The 23966-nt window shown below is 47.5% G+C and overlaps 1 protein-coding gene across 16 annotated transcripts; it reads left to right on the top strand.

The window, feature by feature from the left end:
* Positions 1–353: 353 nt before the first annotated feature.
* DHRS2 (dehydrogenase/reductase 2) lies at positions 354–22921 on the top strand. 16 transcript variants are annotated; one of them, XM_073997032.1, is made up of 10 exons: positions 354–474; positions 14348–14736; positions 16073–16250; positions 16425–16614; positions 17064–17165; positions 20444–20511; positions 21378–21429; positions 21676–21810; positions 22097–22152; positions 22413–22921. In XM_073997032.1, exons 3-10 carry the CDS (start codon positions 16111–16113, stop codon positions 22522–22524), a joined length of 855 nt encoding a protein of 284 aa, XP_073853133.1. In that variant the 5' UTR covers positions 354–474; positions 14348–14736; positions 16073–16110; the 3' UTR covers positions 22525–22921. The 16 variants fall into 16 exon arrangements, 13 of the variants coding, with proteins under 13 accessions (XP_073853133.1, XP_073853136.1, XP_065404737.1 ...); XM_073997035.1 differs by having other exon boundaries at positions 16425–16602; XR_012415622.1 differs by lacking the exon at positions 21378–21429 and having other exon boundaries at positions 16425–16602.
* Positions 22922–23966: the final 1045 nt, after the last annotated feature.

Genomic DNA, 23966 nt, shown 5'->3' on the forward strand with positions numbered 1-23966 from the left:
TATTTTGCATTCCAAACCCTTTCTTTGAAAACTCCTATGTTCCCTTCACAAATTGAAGAATGGAATTGCTTTCTACTCTTCCCCTGCTAACATGGATAATAAAGACATCTTGCTCCCTCTTATCATAACTACTATTATTTTGACTTCTTTCCACAAGCGGCAAGCAGCTGTACTCTTTTTCTGGTTATGCTTGTTAAGTGGTATGTGCAGCATTCTGCAGAATATTACTCAGACAAGGAGTCCTGCACTTCCCCTAGGTTTCCTCCCAAGGCATGGGTGGGGCCTTTTCAGAAACCCTCCTCCCCCCTTTCTGAATTCTGGGGCTATAAATTCCAGGAATCTTTGAGTTGTTCAGATAGAATCTGCAGTGCCTGAAATCCAGCCTGCTGCTTACTCACATCCTCACACTCAGTTGCAGACTGGCTGACAGAAGGGCTGCCGACCTGCACTGCTGACAGACAGGTGTACAGCAAGGTAAGCCTGGGCCAGCATCACCACTGCCCAGGGCAGGCATGATATGGCTCTGGTTGGGGCTAGTGTGCCTCACTGCCTTGTGTTGGGTCTATAATGACTGGAACCGCACATCTTCACTCCTATTTACTTTTTATGTTGATGCTTCTTTCTTCCTGGCTCTATGTCTGCAGCTCAGTGTATTTCTTCTTTGATTATCGTTACAAACCTCTTGGGGCTATCAGAGTCCTTTGGACCACCCAAGTCAACCCCTTATTTTACTGTGATATGGATGGAGCAAGAGGGGAACAGACTTGCCCAAGATCACAGAGCTTCTGCTGATATCTCCTTAGTGCTGATGAAAAAGAGTCAAACTGTAAAATATTTGAAGAGATTTATTCTGAGCCAAATGTGAGGACCATGACCCATGACACAGGTCCAGGAGGTCCTGAGAATATATGCCCAAGGTGGTTGGGTTACAGCTTGATTTTATACATCTTAGGAGAACAGAAGCTACAGGCAGAGACACAAGTCAATACATGTAAGGGTTACATTGTTTAGGCCCAGAAAGGCAGGACATCTTGGAGTGGGGGCTTCCAGGTCATAGGTGGATTTAAAGATTTTCTGATTGGCAACTGGTTGAAAGGGTTAAGCTCTGCCCAAAGAGTTGAGGTCAATAGAAAGAAATGTTTGCAGTTAAGATAAGGGGAGTTGTGGAAGCCAAGGTTCTTGTTATGTAGATGAAGCCTCCAGGTAGTAGGCCTGATAGATAATAGATTGTAAATATATTTTATCAGACCCTAAAAGGTGCCAGACTCTTAGTTAAATCTCTCTTGGATCAGGAAAAGACCTGGAAAGGGAAGGGGATTTTCTATAGGATGTAAATTTTCCTCACGAAAGACAGCTTTGCAAGGCCATTTCAAAAAATGTCAAAGAAATGCATTTTGGTGTAAAATACTTCAGTTTTTTTCAGGACCTGCTATCTGTTATGTGATGCTATACTAGAGTCAGGTTAGAATTTCGTATCTTATTGCTACAAAGTCTGTTTTTTGAGCCATAAGATCTCCATTTTAATGTAATGCTGGTCAGTCATGCCTGAACTCAAAAGGGAGGAGGGTATAATGAGGCATGTCCAATCCCACATTCCCATCATGGCCTGCACTGGTTTTTAAGGTTGACTTTGGAATGCCCTTTGCCAAGTGGAGGAGTGCTTTCAGTTCGTTGGGGAGCTTAGAATTTTATTTTCTGTTTACATTATTCTTTCTTTTCTGATTTTCAATGTTTCTAACTCTTCCATGTTTCTCATTCTTTCTCCTCTAATCTTTGTTTTCTTCCTCCACCCACCCGCCACCCCTTTCCGTTTCCCTTCTCTTCTCTCTTTGGACCAGTGCTGAAGACCATTCACCTCCAAGATGGGACTGGGTTAAGGGTGTGTCCATTCAGCTTCCCTACCCCCAATTTGGGCATCTGAATTGATCAGCATGGAAAGGGGTATCAGGGTGGGCAGTGCCAAGCTCAGGGACCATTCTAAGCTCCCAGGACCTGTGGTCAATTCTGCTCCAGCTGACCCAGCTGACTGTTTTGGGGAAAGCATGAGTGAGTGGGGAAGGGTGAACTAGAGGCCTTGGAAGCTGCTCACTCTTCCCATCCTCCCAGCCAAAAGAGGGGCTTTACATGGGAAGGGGAAGCAGGGGAGACAGAGGAGGCCTGACTTCATTTCTGCAGGTTGTTTACCTGCAACAGGCCAGACAGAGTTGCCTTTCCTTACAATAGGTCAGCTTTCCTGCAAACCACATTGAGGCAAGTTCAGACAAGCAGGGCTTGGTGAGAACGGTTAGAAGCCAGAAAAGGGACAGCCAGACTTGCTGAGACAGGAACATTTCTCAGAGGTGCTGTTACTCTAGCCTTCCAGCAGGGGGCGTCCTGTCCCGACAAAAGGCGAGTCCTCTTTTTCCTCCTGTCCTCGCAGTCAAGGAGACTGGATTCCCCTCAACCTCAAAAGGGGGTTAATCTATGCTCGCAGCAGAGGGAGAGGAGTTCCCCAGGGGGGCATAACGATGTTCAGAATCTGGTGTCCTGTTTAGAAAGGTAGACCAATCAGGAGCTGAAACCTATTGTCTCCACGAAATGCAAGGCTGTAAATATGACCTTGCAGGAAGGAGAGAGGGCGTGTGAAAGAGAAAGCGAGAGCAACAGCAGGCAGAGTGGAAGCAGTTGGGAGGAAAGAGCGGGGAGGTCTAGGACCTGCAAAGATTGTTTTTGGAAATACAATATCAGAAGAGACATAAATCGGAAACCAAAGCTTCCTTCCCAAAGCAGAGCATTTGGTCGCCTGCATTTTGACACTGAGTACAGACTGATATTTAATAGAAAATTTCTTCACAATTCCTGAGCAGCATCCATTCACTTATAATTTATAGATACAGACCCCTAACTCGAGGGAACTGAGTTATGCAAGGGTTGCTAAGGAACAAGGGGAGATGCAGCAGGTAAGGCAGGGGTTGCTTAGTAACCAGGAGTCCTTTGGTGATGGAGTGGCCAGAGCAGGTCTGGAACTGATGAGGGTCTGTAGGCAGAGTCATCCCATACCAGAGCCTCCTGAAATTTCACATCTGTCGGCCCCTTGGCCCAGAGCTGCCAGAGCCTGCCTCTCTTCACCTTCCTGGCACTGTCCCGTCCCACATGAAAAGCACACTCCCAAGTCCCTGAGTGCCCTGCTAACCCCTTGCTCGAACCACTGCCTCCCTCCCTCTCTCAGCAGGAAGCTGATCAGATTCTTCCATTAGAATAGGGGATGGCAAGCCAATGGGAATCTCACATGGGGGAAGGCAGGAGCCTCTGGGCTAACATGAATGAGGAGCTGGGAAATTAGGGTTTGGGTGAAAGAGGGTCACCTAGAGAAGCAACCCTAGCATTTTCCAGTTCATGGTGAAATATCTTCATACGTGAGTCTCCCATGCCAGATCCTCTCCCTGCCTTCACATCTGCACATAACTAGAGAGGCACACCCTTCCCTTCTGAAGGGCCTCCTGAGGGCACAGGTCTCCACACAGCAGCCTGGCTGGCTGTGGCTGCTTTAATTGGCCCAGCTCCACAGACCTCCCTTCAGAGAGCTTCAATCAGCACCGGCCTGCTGGAGTCATTCAAAACTGCAGTCTGCTTTCTCAGACATGAGCCCTCCATTCTCTGTATTCCAGACACATAGGCATCCCTGCTCTCTCCCAAACACCCTGGACATCCACACCCTCCATTCCTCCTCTCAGCCTGTTCTCCTTAACAGGAGGATCTATTCTGTTGTGTCAAAATCCTCAGTCTTCCAGGTCCTATACCTGCAACTTTCCCAGCCTGATTATCTCACCAGCCTTATTGAGCACTCGTGTGTTCCAAGCCCTGGGCCCCATGAGGGAGGAGTGGAGCATTCAAGGAACTCATGTGACACTCATTACTGATCCTCTGCTTCCTGGCTAGGATACTCCATGGAAACCCTCTGTGAACTGAATGTTTAAAATCAGAAAGTTTTGCTTATTTAAAGCAAAGCCCTTTGCATAGAACATCTTTGAGAAAGTATCTGAGATGCTGGCAGATTTTCTTCTGAGAAGGGAATTGGAGGATTTAGTTTTTGAATTAGTTTTAACCTGCTTGAATTTTAAAATTTACCATGAGCAGGTAATCTTTACTTTTAAACTTTTAAATTGTGAATTATAACACATACATAAAAAGCATACACATACATAGGCGATATTATATATCTTCCTGGATGTCATGTAGGCATCATTTGCTTATCAAATACAACATTGTCAGCACCCTAGAAGCTCTTTAATTTGCCCCTTCTTCTTTTTTTTTTTTTTTTTTTTTTTTTTTTTTTTTTTAGACGGAGTCTCCCTCTGTCTCCCAGCATGGAGTGCAGTGGCTTAATCTTGCCTCACTGCAACCTCCAACTCCTGGGTTCAAGCAATTCTCCTGCCTCTGCCTCAGTCTCCCAAGTAGCTGGGACTATAGGCACATGCCACCACACCTGGCTCATTTTTGTATTTTTCATAGAGATGAGGTTTCACCATGTTGGCTAGGCTGGTCTCCATCTCCTGACCTCAAGTAATCCACCTGCCTCGGCCTCCAAAGTGCTGGGAATATAGGCATGAACCACCGTGCCTAGCCTATTTGCCCCTTCTTAGTCATAACTGCCTCCCCACAGCTTTACCCAAGAAATACCCACTCTCCTGACTTTTGTGGTGATCACTGCCCTGCATTTCTCTATTTTTGTCACCTGTTTGCCTTCTTAAGCAACAGATTTGTTTTACCTGTTGCTGCAACTTGTGGATTCACATAACTTGTATCCTTTTGTGTCTGACTTCTTTACTCAAAAATATGTATATATATTTTATTTTATTTTTATTTTTTACTTTTTTATTTTTATTATACTTTAAGTTCTAGGGTACATGTGCACGACGTGCAGGTTTGTTACATATGTATACATGTGCCATGTTGGTGTACTGCACCCATCAACTCGTCAGCACCCATCAACTCGTCATTTACATCAGTTATAACTCTCAATGCCATCCCTCCCCCCTCCTCATAATAGGCTCCAGTATGTGATGTTCCCCTTCCCAAGTCCAAGTGATCTCATTGTTCAATTCCCACCTATGAGTGAGAACATGCAGTGTTTGGTTTTCTGTTCTTTTGAAAGTTTGCTGAGAATGATGGTTTCTAACTACACCCACGTCCCTACAAAGGACATGAACTCATCCTTTTTCATAGCTGCATAGTATTCCATGGTGTATATGTGCCACGATTTGCATTTCTCTGATGGCCAGTGAGGGCGAGCATTTTTTCATGTGTCCGTTGGCTGTATGAATGTCTTCTTTTGAGAAATGTCTGTTCATATCCTTTGCCTACTTTTTCATGGGGTTTTTTGTTTTTTTCTTGTAAATTTGTTTGAGTTCTTTGTAGGGTCTAGATATTAGCCCTTTGTCAGATGAGTAGATTGCAAAAATTTTCTCCCATTCTGTAGGTTGCCTGTTCACTCTAATGGTAGTTTCTCTTGCTGTGCAGAAGCTCTGCAGTGTAATTAGATCCCATTTGTCAATTTTAGCTTTTGTTGCCGTTGCTTTTGGTGTTTTAGACATGAAATCCTTACCCATGCCTATGTCCTGAATGGTATTACCTAGGTTTTCTTCTAGGGTTTTTATGGTATTAGGTCTAACATTTAAGTCTCTAATCCATCTTGAATTAATTTTTGTATAAGGAGTAAGGAAAGGATCCAGTTACAGCTTTCTACTTATGGCTAGCCAATTTTCCCAGCACCATTTATTAAATAGGGAATCCTTTCCCTATTTCTTGGTTTTCTCAGGTTTGTCAAAGATCAGATGGCTGTAGATGCATGGTATTATTTCTGAGGGTTCTATTCTGTTCCATTGGTCTATCTCTCTGTTTTGGTATCATTACCATGCTGTTTTGGTTACTGTAGCCTTGTAGTATAGTTTGAAGTCAGGTAGCGTGATGCCTCCAGCTTTGTTCTTTTGACTTAGGATTGTCTTGGCAATGCAGGGTCTTTTTTGGTTCCATATCAACTTTAAAGCAGTTTTTTCCAATTCTGTGAAGAAAGTAATTGGTAACTTGATGGGGATGGCATTGAATCTGTAATTTACCTTGGGCAGTATGACCATTTTCAAGATATTGATTCTTCTTAGCCATGAGCGTGGTATGTTCTTCCATTTGTTTGTGTCCTCTTTTATTTCACTGAGCAGTGGTTTGTAGTTCTCCCTGAAGAGGTCCTTTACATCCCTTGTGAGTTGTATTTCTAGGTATTTTATTCTCTTTGAAGCAATTGTGAATGGAAGTTCATTCATGATTTGGCTCTCTGTTTGTCTGTTACTGGTGTATAAGAATGCTTGTGATTTTTGCACATTAATTTTGTATCCTGAGACTTTGCTGAAGTTGCTTATCAGCTTAAGGAGATTTTGGGCCGAGATAATGGGGTTTTCTAAGTATACAATCATGTCATCTGCAAACAGGGACAATTTGATTTCTTCTTTTCCTAATTGAATACCGTTTATTTCTTTCTCTTGCCTGATTGCCCTAGCCAGAACTTCCAACAATATGTTGAATAGGAGTGGTGAGAGAGGTCACCCCTGTCTTGTGCCAGTTTTCAAAGGGAATGCTTCCAGTTTTTGCCCATTCAGTATGATATTGGCTGTGGGTTTGTCATAAATAGCTCTTATGATTTTGAGATACATTCCATCAATACCGAATTAATTGAGAGATTTTAGCATGAAGGGCTGTTGAATTTTGTCAAAGGCCTTTTCTGCATCTATTGAAATAATCATGTGGTTTTTGTCTTTGGTTCTGTTTATATGCTGCATTATGTTTATTGATTTGTGTAAGTTGAACCAGCCTTGCATCCCAGGGATGAAGCCCACTTGATCATGGTGGATAAGTTTTTTGATGTGCTGTTAGATTCGGTTTGCTAGTATTTTATTGAGGATTTTTGCATCGATGTTCATCAGGGATATTGGTCTAAAATTCTCTTTTTTTGTTGTATCTCTGCCAGGCTTTGGTATCAGGATGATGTTGGCCTGATAAAGTGAGTTAGGGAGGATTCTCTCTTTTTCTATTGATTGGAATAGTTTCAGAAGGAATGGTACCAGCTCCTCCTTGTACCTCTGGTAGAATTCAGCTGTGAATCCATCTGGTCCTGGACTTTTTTTGGTTGGCAGGCTATTAATTATTGCCTCAATTTCAGAGCCTGCTATTGGTCTATTCAGGGATTCAACTTCTTCCTGGTTTAGTCTTGGGAGAGTGTAAGTGTCCAGGAAATTATCCATTTCTTCTAGATTTTCTAGTTTATTTGCATAGAGGTGTTTATAGTATTCTCTGATGGTAGTTTGTATTTTTGTGGGGTCAGTGGTGATATCGCCTTTATCATTTTTTATTGCGTCTATTTGATTCTTCTCTCTTTTCTTCTTTATTAGTCTTGCTAGTGGTCAATCAATTTTGTTGATCTTTTCAAAAAACCAGCTCCTGGATTCATTGATTTTTTGGAGGGTTTTTTGTGTCTCTATCTCCTTCAGTTCTGCTCTGATCTTAGTTATTTCTTGCCTTCTGCTAGCTTTTGAATGTGTTTGCTCTTGCTTCTCTAGTTCTTTTAGTTGTGATGTTCATTTTAGATCTTTCCAGCTTTCTCTTGTGGGCATTTAGTGCTATAAATTTCCCTCTACATGCTGCTTTAAATGTGTCCCAGAGATTCTGGTATATTGTATATTGGTTCTCATTGGTTTCAAAGAACATCTTTATTTCTGCCTTCATTTCCTTATGTGCCCAGTAGTCATTCAGGAAGAGGTTGTTCAGTTTCCATGTAGTTGAGCGGTTTTGATTGAGTTTCTTAGTCCTGAGTTCTAGTTTGATTGCACTGTGGTCTGAGAGACAGTTTGTTATAATTTCTGTTCTTTTACATTTGCTGAGGAGTGTTTTACTTCCAACTATGTGATCAATTTTGGAATAAGTGCAATGTGGTGCTGGGAAGAATGTATATTCTCTTGATTTGGGGTGGAGATTTCTGTAGATGTCTATTAGGTCCGCTTGGTGCAGAGTTGAGTTCAATTCCTGGATATCCTTGTTAACTTTCTGTCTCATTGATCTGTCTAATGTTGACAGTGGAGTGTTGAAGTCTCCCATTATTATTGTATGGGAGTCTAAGTCTCTTTGTAAGTCTCTAAGGGCTTGCTTTACGAATATGGGTGCTCCTGTATTGGGTGCATATGTATTTACGATAGTTAGCTCTTCCTGTTGAATTGATCCCTTTACCATTATGTGATGGCCTTCTTTGTCTCTTTTGATCTTTGATGGTTTAAAGTCTGTTTTTTTTTTTTTTTTTTTTTTTTTTTGAGACGGAGTCTTGCTCTGTTGCCTGGGCTGGAGTGCACTGGTGCGATCTCAGCTCACTGCAAGCTCCGCCTCCCAGGTTCATGCCATTCTCCTGCCTCAGCCTCCCGAGTAGCTGGGACCACAGGCGCCGCCACCTCACCCGGCTAGTTTTTTTTTTTTGTTTTTTTTTTTTGTATTTTTTAGTAGAGATGGGGTTTCACCGTATTAGCCAGGATGGTCTCGATCTCCTGACCTCATGATCCGCCCGTCTCGGCCTCCCAAAGTGCTGGGATTACAGGCTTGAGCCACCACGCCCGGCCTAAAGTCTGTTTTATCAGAGACTAGGATTGCAACCCCTGCTTTTTTTGCTCTCCATTTGCTTGGTAGATCTTCTTCCATCCCTTTATTTTGAGCCTATGTGTGTCTCTGCATGTGAGATGGGTCTCCTGAATACAGCAAACTGATGGGTCTTGACTCTGTATCCAGTTTGCCAGTCTGTATCTTTTAATTGGACCATTTAGTCCATTTACATTTAAGGTTAATATTGTTATGTGTGAACTTGATCCTGTCATTGTGATATTAGCTGGTTATTTTGCTCATTAGTTGATGCAGTTTCTTCCTAGCATCAGTGGTCTTTACCTTTTGGCATGTTTTTGCAATGGCTCATACTGGTTGTTCCTTTCCATGTTTAGTGCTTCCTTCAGGGTCTCTTGTAGGGCAGGCCTGATGGTGACAAAATCTCTAAGCATTTGCTTGTCTGTAAAGGATTTTATTTCTCCTTCACTTATGAAACTTAGTTTGGTTGGATATGAAATTCTGGGTTGAAAATTCTTTTCTTTAAGAATGTTGAATATTGGCCCCCACTCTCTTCTGACTTGGAGAATTTCTGTGGAGAGATTTGCTGTTAGTCTGATAGGCTTCCCTTTGTGTGTAACCCAACCTTTCTCTTTGGCTGCCTTTAACATTTTTTCCTTCATTTCAACTTTGGTGAATCTGACAATTATGTGTCTTGGAGTTGCTCTTCTCGAGGAGTATCTTTGTGGTGTTCTCTGTATTTCCTGGATTTGAATGTTGGCCTGCCTTACTAGGTTGGGGAAGTTCTCCTGGATGATATCCTGCCGAGTGTTTTCCAACTTGGTTCCATTTCCCCCCTCACTTTCAGGCAATCTGACGCAGATTTAGTCTTTTCACATAATCCATATTTCTTGGAGGCTTTGTTCATTTCTTTTTCCTCTTTTTTCTCTAGACTTCTCTTCTCACTCTTTTCATTTGTTTGATCTTCAATCATTGATACTCTTTCTTCCAGTTGATTGTGTCGATTACTGAAGTTTGTGCATTTGTCACGTATTTCTCGTGTCATGGTTTTTATCTCTATCAGTTCGTTTATGGCCTTCTCTGCATTGATTATTCTAGTTATCCATTCTTCCATTCTTTTTTCAAGATTTTTACTTTCTTTGCGCTGGTTACATTGTTCCTCCTTAGCTCTGAGAAGTTTGATCAACTGAAACCTTCTTTCTCAGCTCATCAAAGTCATTCTCTGTCCAGCTTTGATCCGTTGCTGGCGATGAGGTGTGTTCCTTTGGAGGGGGAGATGTGCTCTGATTTTTTGAATTTCCAGCTTTTCTGCCCTGCTTTTTTCCCATCTTTGTGGTTTTATCTGCCGTTGGTCTTTGATGACGGTGACGAACTGATGGGGTTTTGGTGTGGGTGTCCTTTCTGTTTGTCAGTTTTCCTTCTAACAGTCAGGACCCTCAGCTGTAGCTCTGTTGCAGATTGCTTGAGGTCCACTCCAGACCTTGTTTGTCTGGGTATCAGCAACAGAGACTGCAGAAGACAGAATATTGCTGAACAGCAAGTGTTGCTGTCTGATTCTTGCTCTGGAAGCTTTGTCTCAGGGGTGTACCCCACTGAGCGAGGTATGAGGTGTTGGTCTGCACCTAGTGGGGGATGTCTCCCACTTAGGCTACTCAGGGGTCAGGGACCCACTTGAGCAGGCAGTCTGTCCATTCTCAGATCTCAAACTCCATGCTGGGAGATCCACTGCTCTCTTCAAAGCTGCCAGACAGGATCCTTTACCTCTGCTGAGGTTTCTGCTGCTTTTTGTTTAGCTATGCCCTGTCCCCAGAGGTGGAGTCTACAGAGACAGGCAGGCCCCCTTGAGCTGCGGTGGGCTCCACCCAGTTCGAGCTTCCTGGCAGCTTTGTTTACCTACTTAAGCCTCAGCAATGGCGGGCACCCCTCCCCCAGCCTCGCTGCCACCTTGCAGTTAGATCTCAGACTGCTGTGCTAGCAAGGAGGGAGGCTCTGTGGGCGTGGAACCCTCCCATCCAGGTGTGGCATATAATCTCCTGGTGTGCCGTTTGCTAAGACCCTTGGTAAAGTGCAGTATTAGGGAGGGAGTTACCCGATTTTCCAGGTGTTGTGTGTCTCAGTTTCCCTTGGCTAGGAAAAGGGATTCCCTTTCCCCTTGTACTTCCCAGGTGAGGCGATGGCTCGCCCTGCTTCAGCTCTCGCTGGTCAGGCTGCACCAGCTGACCAGCACTGATTGTCCGGCACTCCCCAGTGAGATGAACCCGGTACCTCAGTTGAAAATGCAGAAATCACCCGTCCTCTGTGTTGCTCATGCTGGGAGCTGGAGGCTGGAGCTGCTCCTATTCAGCCATCTTGCTCCGGGACCAACAATATATTTTTTTAGATTCCTTTATGTTGTTCAGTGTGACTTCAGTTCATTCATTTTCATTATTGTACAGTATTCCATTATAGAAATGCAACATGATTTGTTTATGAGTTCCACCATTAATAGGCATATAGACTTTGATATGGTTTAGGTATGTGTCCCTGCCCAAATCTCGTGTCGAATTGTAATCTCCATTGTTGGAGGAGGGGGCCTAGTGGAAGGTGATTGGATCATGGGGGTTAGATTTCTCCCTTGCTGTTCTTGTGATAGTCAGTGAGTTCACATGAGATCTGGTTGTTAAAAGCGTGTAGCACCTCCTGCTTTGCTCTGCTCCAGCTGTGTAAGACCTGCCTGCTTCACTTCACCTTCTACCCTAATTGTAAGTTTCCTGAGGCCTTCCAAGCCTTGCTTCCTGTGCAGCCTGTGGAATTGTGAGTCAATTAAACCTTGTTTCTTTATAAATTACCCAGTTTCAGGTAGGATTTTTTTTTTTTTTTTTTTTTTTTTTAGCGAGGGTCTTGCCCTGTCTCCCAGGCTGGAGCATGGTGTGCAATCTCAGCTCACTGCAGCCTTGACCTCCTGGGCTCAAGCAATCATCCCATCTTAGGCTCCTGAGTAGTTGACTACAGGTGAACACCACCACACTTAGCTAATTTTTGTAGAGACAGGATTTCACCATGTTGCCCAGGCTGGTCTCAAACTCCTGAGCTCAAGGGATATGCCCACCTTGGCCTCTCAGAGTACTGGGATTACAGGTGTGAGCTACCGTGCCTGGCCTCAGGTAGTTCTTTATCGCAGTGTGAAAACAAACTAATACAGACTTGTTTCCAGTTTGGAACATTCTAAGCAGGCTTCTGTGAACGTGTGTGTACAGTGTCTTGGTGCACACATGACCTCCTTTCTGTAGGATGCTAGTTCCCTCTACAGAGTCAGAGATCTATATTTTCAACTTCTCCATATAACACCAAATCATTTCCTGAAGTGATTATGTGTCCAGAATTGGTGGGTTCTTGGTCTCACTGACTTCAAGAATGAAGCCACGGACCCTTGCGGTGAGTGTTACAGTTCTTAAAGATGGTAGTCCAGAGTCTGTTCCTTTAGATGTCCAGGTGTGTCTGGAGCTTCTTCCTTCTGGTAGGTTCGTGGTCTCTGACAGGAGTGAAGCTGCAGACCTTCATGGTGAGTGTTACAGCTTTTAAAGGTGGTGCGTCTGGAGTTGTTCGTTCCTCCCGGTGGGTGGGTTTGTGGTCTCGCTGGCTTCAGGAGTGAAGCTGCAGACCTTCGTGGTGAGTGTTACAGCTCATAAAGGCAGCATGGATCCAAAGAGTGATCAGCAGCAAGATTTATTGCAAAGAGCAAAAGAACAAAGCTTCCACCAGTGTGGAAGGGGACCGAGACAGTTGCTGCTGGCTGGCTGGGCAGCCTGCTTTTATTCCCTTATCTGACCCCACCCACATCCTGCTGATTGGTCCATTTTACAGAGAGATGATTGGTCCGTTTTACAGAGAGCTGATTGGTCCATTTTACAGAGAGCTGACTGGTCCATTTTGTCAGAGTGCTGATTAGTGCATTTACAATCCCTGAGATAGACACAGAGTGCTGACTGGTGCATTTACAATCCTCTAGCTAGACATAAAAGTTCTCCAAGTCTCCACTAGGTTAACTAGATACAGAGTAGTGACTGGTGTATTTACAAACCCTGAACTAGACACAGAGTGCTGGTTGGTGTATTTACAAACCCTGAGCTAGACACAGAGTGCTAGACACAAAAGTTCTCCAAGTCCCCACTAGGTCAACCAGACACAGAGCACTGATTGGTGTATTCACAAACCTTGAGCCAGATGCAGAGTGCTGACTGGTGTATCCACAAACTCTGAGCTAGACACAGAGTGCTGATTGGCACATTCACAACCCCCTAGTTAGACACAAGAGTCCTCCAAGTCCCTACTAGACTCAGGAGCCCAGCTGGCTTCACCTAGTGGATCCTGTGCCAGGGCCACAGGTGGAGCTGCCCACCAGTCCCACGCCATGCACCCATACTCCTCAGCCTCTGGGCAGTTGACGAGACCGAGTGCCGTGGAGCAAGGGGCAGGCTGGCACTGCTAGGGGACCCAGTGCACCCACGGCAGCTGCTGGCCCAGCTGCTAAGCCCCTCACTGCCCTGAACCAGCAGTGCCGGCTGGCTGCTCTGAGTGTGGGGCCTGCTGAGCCCGCACCTGCAGGAACTCGCACTGGTCTGTGAGCACTGCATGCAGCCCCAGTTCCCACCCATGCCTCTCCCTCCACACCTCCCCACAAGCAGAGGGAGCTGGCTCTAGCCTTGGCCAGCCCAGAGAGGGGCTCCCACAGTGCAGTGGTGGGCTAAAGGGCTCCTCAAGTGCTGCCAGAGTGGACACCAAGGCTGAGGAAGCACTGAGAGTGAGGGCTCCTAGTACATTGTTACCTTTCAATTGTACTTACCCTGTATCCAGCAGTGAATGAGAGTTTCTGTTGGTTTTGCTTTTTCAGCTAGAAGTGAAAGGTAACAACGTGCCAGCAGCCGTCACTCACTCTCCACCTCGGTGTTCACTCTGGCCATGTTCAAGGAGCCCTTCAGCCCACTGCTGTGCTGTGGGGTACCCTCTGGGGCTGGCCGAGGCTGGAGCTGGCTCCTTCTGCTCATGGGGAGGTGTGGAGGGAGAGGTGTGGGCAGGAGCTGGGGCTGCACGTGGCACTCACGGGCCAGTGTGGGTTCCGGGTGGGCATGGGCTCAGCCCTGCACTCACCCAGAACCAGCACAGGCTGGCACCTGCTGGGCTTGATCGGGGGATGAGCTCCCTCTGGGCTGCCGGAATGCCCTGGCTAGGTGCTGCAAAGTCCCATGGAGAGTGCCATTGAGAGGTGAAATTGGCTGGGCTTCTGGGTCAGGTGGGGACCTAGAGAACTTTTCTGTCTAGCTAAAGGTTTGTAAACGCACCAATCAGCACTCTGTGTCTAGCTAAAGGTTTGTAAATGCACCAATCAGCACTCTGTGTCTAGCTAATCTGGTGGGGACTTGGAGAACTTATGTGTCTAGCTAAAGGATTGTAAATGCACCAATCAGCACTCTGTCAAAATGGACCAATCAGCTCTCTGTAAAACGACCAATCAGCTCTCTGTAAAATGGACCGATCAGGTCTCTATAAAATGGACTGATCAGCAGGATGTGGGTGGGGCCAGATAAGGGAATAAAAGCAGGCCACCTGAGCCAGCAGTGGCAACCCACTGGAGTCCCCTTCCATGCTGTGGAAGCTTTGTTCTTTCGCTCCTCACAATAAATCTTGCTGCTGCTCAGTCTTTGGGTCCGTGCCGCTTTTAAGAGCTGAAACTCTCACTGCGAAGGTCTGCAACTTCACTCCTGAGCCCAGCAAGACCACAAACCCACTGGAAGGAATGAACAACTCCAGATGTGCCGCCTTTAAGAGCTGTAACAGTTACTGTGAAGGTCTGCAGCTTCACTCCTGAAGCCAGCAAGACCACAAACCCACTGGGAGGAACGAACAACTCTGGACAGGAGGAACGAACAAGTCCGGACACACCATCTTTGAGAACTGTAACACTCACCTGAGAGTCCACGGCTTCATTCTTGAAGTCAGCAAGACCAAGAACCCACCAATTCCAAACACATTTTGGTGACCACAAAGGGGCTATCACCTATCGCCAAGCGGTGAGATTATCACCAAGTGGTGAGACCATCGCCTATCACCAAGCTGGGAGACTATCACCAAGTGGTGAGTACCACCAGACCCCTTTCACTTCCTGTTCTGTCCTATTTTTCCTTAGAGTTTGGGGGCTAAATACCGGGCACCTGTCGGCCAGTTAAAAGCGACTAGTGCGGCCGCTGGACTAAAGACATGGGTGTCAGGCCTTCTGGGAAAGGGCTCTCTAACAACCCCCAACTCTTCGGAGTTGGGAACGTTGGTTTGCCTGGAAGCAGCTTCTGCTTTTCCTGTACTTCTGGGCTGAGCTGAAGGTCGACAGAGAGGAAAGCCATTCAGCTCTGGGGTCCCAACAAGTTGGTTGACCCTGTGGCCACGAGTGGAATTCTTAAAGGCATGTCGCTCAAGTGAGACTCGCCCATCTGTCCTATCTATCCTGACCCTTGTCCCCTGGGTCCTAATGCCTGCCAGACATACTTCCTCTTGCCTCTCTTCTCCAAGGCTAGTCCCGCTTCTAAAAAACCACTCCCTGTCTCTGGTGCTTTTCTAGTTTCTCCTATAAGAATGATTTCTAGTATAAATTTCAGTACTCTGTTACCTTCTTTAGGCATCTGGGCTCACCAATCAGAAAGATATAATTTTTGCCCAAAGCCCCATGGTAGGGGGGGACTATCTGGGATTTTAGGATCCCTCCTCAGACAAGCAGGCCTAACAAAAGCTATTCCTGAAACTAGGATATGGGGAATCTCAGAAATTGTATCCTTCCTTTTCATATAAGTGAGGACAAAAGGTGTCACTCTTCCAACCCTGGAGATCTCTTTCCTCCCTCAGGGTATGGCCCTACAATTCATTTTTGGGGCATAACATGGTTATAGGACATGGGTAAGTTCCCAATACTAACAGGAGAATGCTTAGGACTCTAACAGGTTTTTGAGAATGCATCAATAAGGGCCACTAAATCCAATTTTTCTTGGTCCTCCTTGTGGTCTAGGAGGAGAGGCAAGGGTGCAGCACTCTGTGTCTAGCTAATAGGGTGGGGACTTGGACAACTTTTGTATCTAGCTAGAGGATTGTAAACACACCAATCAGCACTCTGTGTCTACTGCCCAGTGCCTGACACATTGCCAGTGCTCAATGTTTGCTATGCAATGAATGGAAAAATCACCCTTGTCTACCGAATGTTGAGTCTCACATTTTAATTTGTGAATAATTTCCCCAGTTTTATAGCTTAGGAGTGTTCATGGATTGCTTTCCTGACCTGAGGTTCATGTTTGAAATTTACCCTAACCAGCCTGACTCTCTGCCACTCTCTGTTGCTGGCCTTGTCTGTCTGGAGGAAGGAGGAGGGTAGATTACCTTCATGCTCACTGAGGCATCAGTGATAAGTGAAACTGATTATTTGCCCTAGGCCTGATTCAGCAGGAAGCATCGCAGACACCAACCACCATGCTGCCAGCAGTGGCCCGGGGCCACCGGGGCTGGTTTCATCCCTGTGCTAGGCTTTCTGTGAGGATGAGCAGCACTGGGATAGACCGGAAGGGCATCCTAGCTGAACGGGTAGCTGTGGTCACAGGGTCTACCAGTGGGTGAGTGCTGGATTGCCCATGGGTCCTGACCCCTCACAGGGTCCTTGTGGCTTCCACAAGGACTCAGAGTTTCAAAGCAAGACCCACCTTTATTTGCTGATTTCCAGAACTGGGTAGAGGAAGGACAGTGGGGAGAGGCTGAGGCTGACTTGTGCCCTCCATTTCTGCATCCAGGATCGGCTTTGCCATCGCACGGCGTCTAGCCCAGGACGGGGCCCACGTGGTCATCAGCAGCCGGAAGCAGCAGAACGTGGACCGGGCTGCGGCCCAGCTGCAGAGGGAGGGACTGAGTGTGGCGGGCATTGTGTGCCACGTGGGGAAGGCTGAGGACCGGGAGCGGCTGGTGGCCACAGTGAGGGGGCAGGTGGTGGAAGGACACAGAGAGGGGAAAATGCAGAACCTTTCCTTCACTGCTCAGACCTGGGAGGGGGCCTAGAATATGTCCTGAGACCGTGACTGTGCCCAGGCTGACCTTGCTGCCCAGAAGTTCCCTCGGGAAAGTGGCCTGTTTGTGAGCAGACCCTCACCCCACCCCCAGGCCCTGGGAGAATCATTGTGGAGGAAGAGTCTGAAGGGGTGAGGGAGGTCCCCAGAGTGACCTTCCTCTCTCGGTGCCTGGCCCCAGGAGCCTGCCCTTGGGACACCTAGGTCACTTTCCTTCAGGAGAGTTTGGTTTTCGCAGGAGCCTTGTAACCATTTCTGGCTGAAGCATCTGCTCTGCAAGCTTTGCCTAAAGGCCCTATGATCTGGACTGCCCTGGGAGGGAGAGCCCTCCTTAGGCCATCTCCACACTCACCCAAGTCCTCTCCGCAGGCCCTGGAGCACTGTGGGGGCATCGACTTCCTGGTGTGCTGTGCAGGGGTCAACCCTCTGGTGGGGAGCACTCTGGGGACCAGTGAGCAGATCTGGGACAAGGTGAGAGGCCTGCCCCCGGGAGGCGGCTGAGGTCCCGGTGCCAGCTCTGCACTGGGCTCCAGCATGCCTGTGCCCACCAAGACTCTCTGTTTCCCTCCAGAGGTTATTGGAGAAGCAGGCCCTGGGTGGTAGTCCTGCCTGGCTAGCTGTCTCCCAAAATGTGCCCGGATGCTACTTTCTGGCTTGTTGATTCTTAAATCTGGCCCCTACACTTTCCACTTTCTTTTCTCTTCTCATCCCTTTTGCATTTAATCATTCAGCAGATATTTATTGCTGTGTGCCAGGCACCACCATTCCAGGCTCTAGGGATACAGCTGTGAATGGTTAGTCAGAGTCTCTCTGTAAAAGTCAAGCATTTCTGTGTGTTGCACCCTTTTGTAGAGGAAGATACAGGTCCTGTGTTTTTCTTTGGTGACCTGTGCCTCTTGCGGAGACGCACTCTCTCCTGGAAGGGGGCTCCTCATTGAGTCTACAAGAACTTGCTGTCAGGACCAGATCCAGCCATCAGCATTCCAGGGGATTAGACATCCCAGCCTGCTGCCAGTCCATTTAAGGATTCTGCCACCTGGTCCACAAGGGACTGGGAGAGACCTTGTAAAATGCCTTGAAGCCCATCTTGGGCCTAATTGTTCCCCAATGACTTATGTTCCTTTCACTCTCATGTTTTGTTCCCTGTTCTCTCTGTCAGAATGCATGGTGATGAATCTCATTCTTTCTGCCATTGTGAGCATTCCCCACTCTGCCCTAAGCACTGGGTCAAAGTGTTTCCTGCCTTCTGGCCTTAGTGTGTTCTGCCTTCCTTAGCTCCTGCACTCTCATTTGCCAACATCATCTTCAGGCTGGCCCCTCCCTTCTATCTGCCCTTGGCTGGGTGCCCTTGGCTACATCCTCAGAGATGATCTGAAATTTGAGCTCCCTGCAGCCCCTGCTGAGCTGCTTCCCCAGGCTCTTTAGCTATATTCTTAATGCCTCCAAAGGATCATTTGTGAGTTTATAGCTGGGATTTTATTGCTGACAGTCTCCTAACCCTCCTGAATCATTTTCCTGTTTAGTGTCTCAGTTCACAGGATCATGACTCTTTTTCTCGAAACTGTTTGCAGTCTTCCCTCCTGAAGCTGAGGGCAGATGCCAACGATCTGACCTTACTTTCTCGGATTCTCCCCTGTTCTCCAAGGACTTGGCCTTCAGTGAGCGATTCTGTACCACTGGACAGAAATCATTGATGACTCATCCCCGATCACATCTGCCATCACCTCGGAGGTGAAATTGTCACAAAATGAGTTTAGAATTTACCAGATGCTCTGCTTTCAACTAAATGCAGTTTTCAGTAGGTGTCCTGTAAGGAGAATTCCTTACCATTCATCTTATTTTTGAGCCAGTTTTGAGGCCATCTCCAGGTAGACCCCCCCTTCTCTCTAGCAGGTTTCACCATTAGGGAAACCTCTAATCTTTTAAACCACCAAAACCACATCACCTCCATCCTTCTTCTTACCCAGTGACTCCAGCGTGCACCCTCTTTCAGGCTCATGGGTAGTTCTCTGCTCAGGACTACTTGGCACACAGAGCTACTCTCTCCTACTTTCTAATGGGGCAGTTTTCTTCATCAAGGGAGGGAGTCTCACCTTTTCTTTGGCATGGGTTTTGTTCCTGAGTCTAGGAGGGGCCTTACCTCAGCCCATCACTCAGCCTGATGCACATGGAGTTTTGGACAGATATCCTGTGGGCTGGTTGGGGTCTATTTTGTCCAGAAAACCCTTACAGCTAGCCTAATCCTTAATTCCTTCTTATTAGGGACCTCAGGGAGGTACCCTCTTCTGACATCTGGGCCACTTCTTGCAGTCATGGGGGGGTCATCCCCCACACTGGTAACGTGTCGTCAAATGGGTCACAGCAACATTCAGCTTAAGTATTTCCCCCGCCCACATCCAAGGGATTGAGTGGGCATGAGATCAGGGAGTGGAAAAAACATTGAACAGTCCTGGTCAGTTGCAGGTGTGCAGTCTCATTCCCTAGAGACGCAGGATGCAGATGACCTGAATCAGGATAGATCCCTGCAGGAGGGGTTCCTGGTGCCATGTCAGTCCCACCTGGCGCTCTGCCTTAGCTCCCAGGCTCTGCCTCTGCATCTTTCCTTGCCACTTCCTCTCTCACTTCTCCCCTGTTCCCAGACCCACCAGACAGATCCTCCAGAGTGTCAGGACCTGTGTGGCTTAGCCTGGATTCAGACTTTAGTCACAAGCAGGATCAGCATAGACATCTAGCTCCCAGAATGGCAATTCTGTTTTGTCTCCCTGTTTGTATTGGCTGCAGGAAAGCTCAGAGCCAAGTCTGCGACAATCTGGTGTGTGTAGGCCTTCACAGCCTGCGTTTTGGTAACCAAATAATAGAGTAAATGCTCAGTCCTTATCACATGCTGTGAACTGTAGGCACCAACCTCACTCTTGCTTTTTCTTATTTTTCTGCACTGATTTTTCCTTTTCTCCATTTCTTCACACATTGTACCTATTTGATTTGTTTTATGCTGTTGCATTGTGAGTATGCCTTAAATTCTATGGGGACAAGGCGAGAGCACAAGCAAATGAAAGCTCAGAGAGACAAAAAAGACTGTTCCAGAAATCTCCCTTGCTTCTAGCACCTGCTTCCGCTCCATCAGACTGTCTTCAGTCTTTCTCCAGAGGCCTCTGCTTACAGTTTGTTGTTGCTGTTTTTTTTAAGAGACAGGATCTCACTCTGCCACCCAGGCTGGAGTGCAATAGCATGATCATGGCGCACTGCAGCTTCAAACTCCTGGGCTTAAGGGATCCTCCCGCCTCAGCCTCCTGAGTAGCTAGGATTACAGGTGTGCACCACCACACCAGGCCAATTATTTAAAAAATTTCTTGTAGAGACAGGGTCTCACTATGTTGCTCAGGCTGGTCTTGAACTTTTGACTTTGAGTAATCCTCCCACCTTGGTCTCCTAAAGTGCTGAGATTACAGACATGACCCACTGCCCCCAGTCCCCATTTTCTTTGAAAGGCCTGAACATTTCCTTCCTCGTGTCAGTCCTGAACAATTCATGTTTTCACAGGCTCACAGGCCTGTGACTTAGCCTGCCTGCCTATGAAACCATTAGCAAATTGGAAATACCTCTTGCACTAGTCAGAAGGGGGATTAGTTTCTCTTACCTGCACGCAAATTGGGTCTGCTGCACAAATTACAGGGCTCCAAGTGTCTTATGAGATCAGGACCTGGGTTGACCATGTCTCTGCCCTCATCCATGCTTTGCTCTGATTTCAGATCCTAAATGTGAATGTGAAGTCCCCAGCCTTGCTGCTGAGCCAGTTGCTGCCCTACATGGAGAAGAGGTACTGCAGGGTGGAGGTGGGGACCAGTGGGAGTTGGGGACCTGAGTTGGGCACCAAAGTAGAGTCAGTAGCACAGCCGGTAGTGGGTGGAGGACAGAAGAGGTGTCTCTGGGATCTCCACATCCCTTATCTTGTCCTGCCTCACCTTCTGTGTGGCTGCCATTCCCAATTCCAGTGGCTGCAGGATGAGAGCAGTATTCCAGGGGCCCAGGCATTGACATCAGCAGGTTTGGTACAAGGCTATGCTTTAGTTCCTTGACCTTGTTGGCTGGTCATTGTTACCTTACCTGCTCTCTGTTCTTACCAACTTAAAACCAATGACAGGGTTAGCCCCATTCCTCTCCATAGGAAAAAGCCTTCCTCATGCCCGCGCTTGGTCTCCAGGGACCCTGCCTGTGTTCTAGGTCCTGCAGATCTGACTGTACTCCTCACAGACACACCCTTAGGAACTGGCTAGGGGCTGTCTTCAGTAGAAGGAAAGTTCCTGACCGTCACTTCAGGTCTCCCTTACCCCATCTGCTCCTTAGAGGTTGCCCATGGATAGGCACTCACCATCAGCCTTGGGTGCCTGTTCACCAAATCCACCCTGCGCTCTCCTTCAAGCACGCGGCAAGAGAGGAAGCAGAGTATAAGGGTTCTGAGCATGGACATTGTATTTATGAGAAATAGGGATGGAATCCCAGCTCTGCCATGTATTGGCTGGTACTAAACCTCTCTGAGTCTCAGTTTCTTGAACTCTGAGATGGGGATAGTAATAGGACCTGTGTTGCTTCTGTGAGGGTTACATCATTTAGTGACCGCCTGATGGTATCACCATCAGTGGTAAGCTCTTAGCTTCAGCTTCTCTTGTGTTTGTCTCATCTCAGGAAGGGTGCTGTCACCCTGGTCTCTTCCGTTGCAGCTTATTTTCCAAGAATGGTAAGTGCTTGGTCCTTGTGCTCCTCAGTGGTGTAGGGTGAAGGGCAACTTTGTCCTCTTCCTCAGAGCCTTACAGAGAAAATGCCTGAGACAGACCCCCACCATCCTCCTGCTGCCCTGGGCTGAGCTTGTCTCCATGTGGGTGGGACGGCTGCTGCGCCTGTGAGATCCCTGTAGGTGAGAAATCCAACCAATGCTTTCCCCCACTCTCCCATATCCTAATCACTCTCGCAATTCCCCTCCCAGGAGCTGGGTGTCTACAATGTCAGCAAGACAGCGCTGCTGGCTCTCACTAGAACACTGGCATTGGAGCTGGCCCCCAAGGACATCCGGGTAAACTGCCTGGTTCCAGGAGTAATCAAGACTGACTTCAGCAAAGTGGTGAGGATTGGGTGTGTCCTCCATCTCCCAGTCTGGCTAAGTGGGAACCCTGCCCAGTGACTAAGGGATAAAGGGGTGACTGAATCCTTAGGTCAGCATGCTTATGACTGAGGTCTTCATTGTTCTCTGAACTCAGCCATGGTGCAGTCCATCCATCCTGAGAAGATGCTCCTTCTTTTGAGAAGGGCAAACCTGCCCTAGGTGCTCTGCCTGGTGGCCTTCCCGGGGCCCTGCCCATATCCTTGTTTTAGTAGCACTGACTCTTTCATTTCTTCCCTTTCCCCAGTTACATGGGAATGAATCTCTCCTCAAGTACCTCAGGGAGTATCTTCAGATGCAGAGGCAAGTGGGATTTGGAGATTTGGTGGTCTGTGTGTGGCTGGGCAGGAGCAGTTGAGTCTATTGCAAGAGCAGACCCCTCCCTGTCATCTGACAGTTCTTTTTTGCTGAAATCTGGAGTCCACATGGCCCTGGAGGGTGCAATTAGCCCTGTTGCGTCCACCTTGTTCCCCATAGAGCCCACTCCCACCTATCGTCCGTGAGCCCCAGAGCAGCAGAATCAGAGTACAAGATGCTTAACACTGTGTCTTCCTTCCATCCAGGATTGGGGAGCCGGAGGACTGTGCAGGAATCGTGTCCTTCCTGTGCTCTCCAGATGCCAGCTACATCACCGGGGAGAACATCGCAGTGGCAGGCTTCTCCTCTCGGCTCTGAGGGGAGTGGGGGTGGCTGTGCAGCTGCGGTCCCAGGCCCAGGAGCCTGAGGGGGTGTCTAGGTGATTCTTTGGATCTGGAGACAGGGTCTGCCATTCTGCCAGACTAGAAATTTGGGGACTTACTCATGCTAGGCTCGAGGGAGAAGAAAAACCCTTCAGTATTCTCCTTAGGACTTATCTGCATGACTGTTGTAGATTTGGCTGATCCAATCAACATGTGGGGTTCTCGGTGTGGGGCTGGGGAGCTGAAGGATTTTATGGAGCTGTTGCTTTGGAGGAACCTTAAGGGAAAGGAGTAGAAGCTCAGGCCTCTGAAGGATCTCAGCTCCTCCTCTCTGTAATTTGTGATTTAAGCATTTTTTTTTTCCCCTAAAATAAACTCAAATTTATCCTCAAGTCTGGAAGCGTCTGTCAAGGGTAGAGCCCAGGGCAGCATGGTGGGAAGAGGCCTCTACCGCCAGCTGCCCTGAGCTTGTTGCAGACACACGGAGGTGGGAGTGAGTGTGCTGCCTTGCAGAAGGCTTTGTGTGTGCTCCATTATCTGAACTGGGCCTGCTGGGGGCTCAGCAAGGTGGTGGTGGGTGACGGTGGAAAGATTCTGGGGTTCTCCCAGGGGTCCTCCAGGCTGGTACTTCTTAACATTTTCTGGGCCACACAGGCCTTTGAGAACCTAGAGAAAACAGTTATACCAAATCCTGTACATAGTTCCAGTTAGAAGAGAGAGTCAGAGCTGAAGTTCCTCTTGGGGTGAACACACGACTGTCTTGGAAAGGGCTCTGTGTATTGTCCTGAGTCATATTTGGGGGCACTACCCTCTGTGCATGCATACCCAAGCTCAGCCCAGTGGAGGGGGAACAGTGGTCCTCAGGTTTTCTGTGGCCCTGAGCACCCCTCTTGTGACCCATAAGTGTTGTCCTGAACCAGTCCAGAGGGAGGAACTGAGACAAGGCTTCCAAGCTGACCCCCAGCATTGGTCTCATGGAAGTCCTTCAACAACGCCTCCTCTCCACGCCACCCGGGGACGGGTCCTTATGGAGTGAATAGTTCAATTACAAAAGCATTTGTGCATCTTACTACAAGCTATGCATTGTGCCAGGCACCCTGGAGAACACGGACATAAATAAGACCAAACCTCCCTCCAGGTCTTTCAGTGTGGTGGGAAGACAGAAGGCAGAACACTCATCAGAAAGTGAGGCAGAACATGTTTATTCATTTGATGCATTTATTGACTACCACTCTGTGCCAGTCACTGTTCTAGGAGCTTAGGGTATAGCAATGAACGAAACAAAATTTGCTGCCCTATGAGCTCACATGCTAGTCAGGAGAGACTGTAATAAATAACAAACATATTATATGTAGTGTTAGTAAGTACAGAATAAAAAAGATAAGGAGTAGAGCAGAGGAGTTGAGGGTGTGGGGGTGGTGGGCAAGCCAGGGTAGG

Source organism: Macaca fascicularis, chromosome 7 (genome assembly GCF_037993035.2).
Source record: "Macaca fascicularis isolate 582-1 chromosome 7, T2T-MFA8v1.1".
Taxonomy (NCBI): Eukaryota; Metazoa; Chordata; class Mammalia; order Primates; family Cercopithecidae; genus Macaca; species Macaca fascicularis.

Excerpts from the sequence above, each read along its gene's own strand:
- DHRS2 (XM_065548665.1), top strand. The coding sequence starts at position 16,111 with ATGCTGCCAGCAGTGGCCCGGGGCCACCGGGGCTGGTTTCATCCCTGT. Across the intron at positions 21,430-21,675 it reads CAGCTTATTTTCCAAGAATG|GAGCTGGGTGTCTACAATGT; the intron begins GTAAGTGCTTGG and ends TTCCCCTCCCAG. Across the intron at positions 21,811-22,412 it reads AGACTGACTTCAGCAAAGTG|GATTGGGGAGCCGGAGGACT; the intron begins GTGAGGATTGGG and ends CCTTCCATCCAG.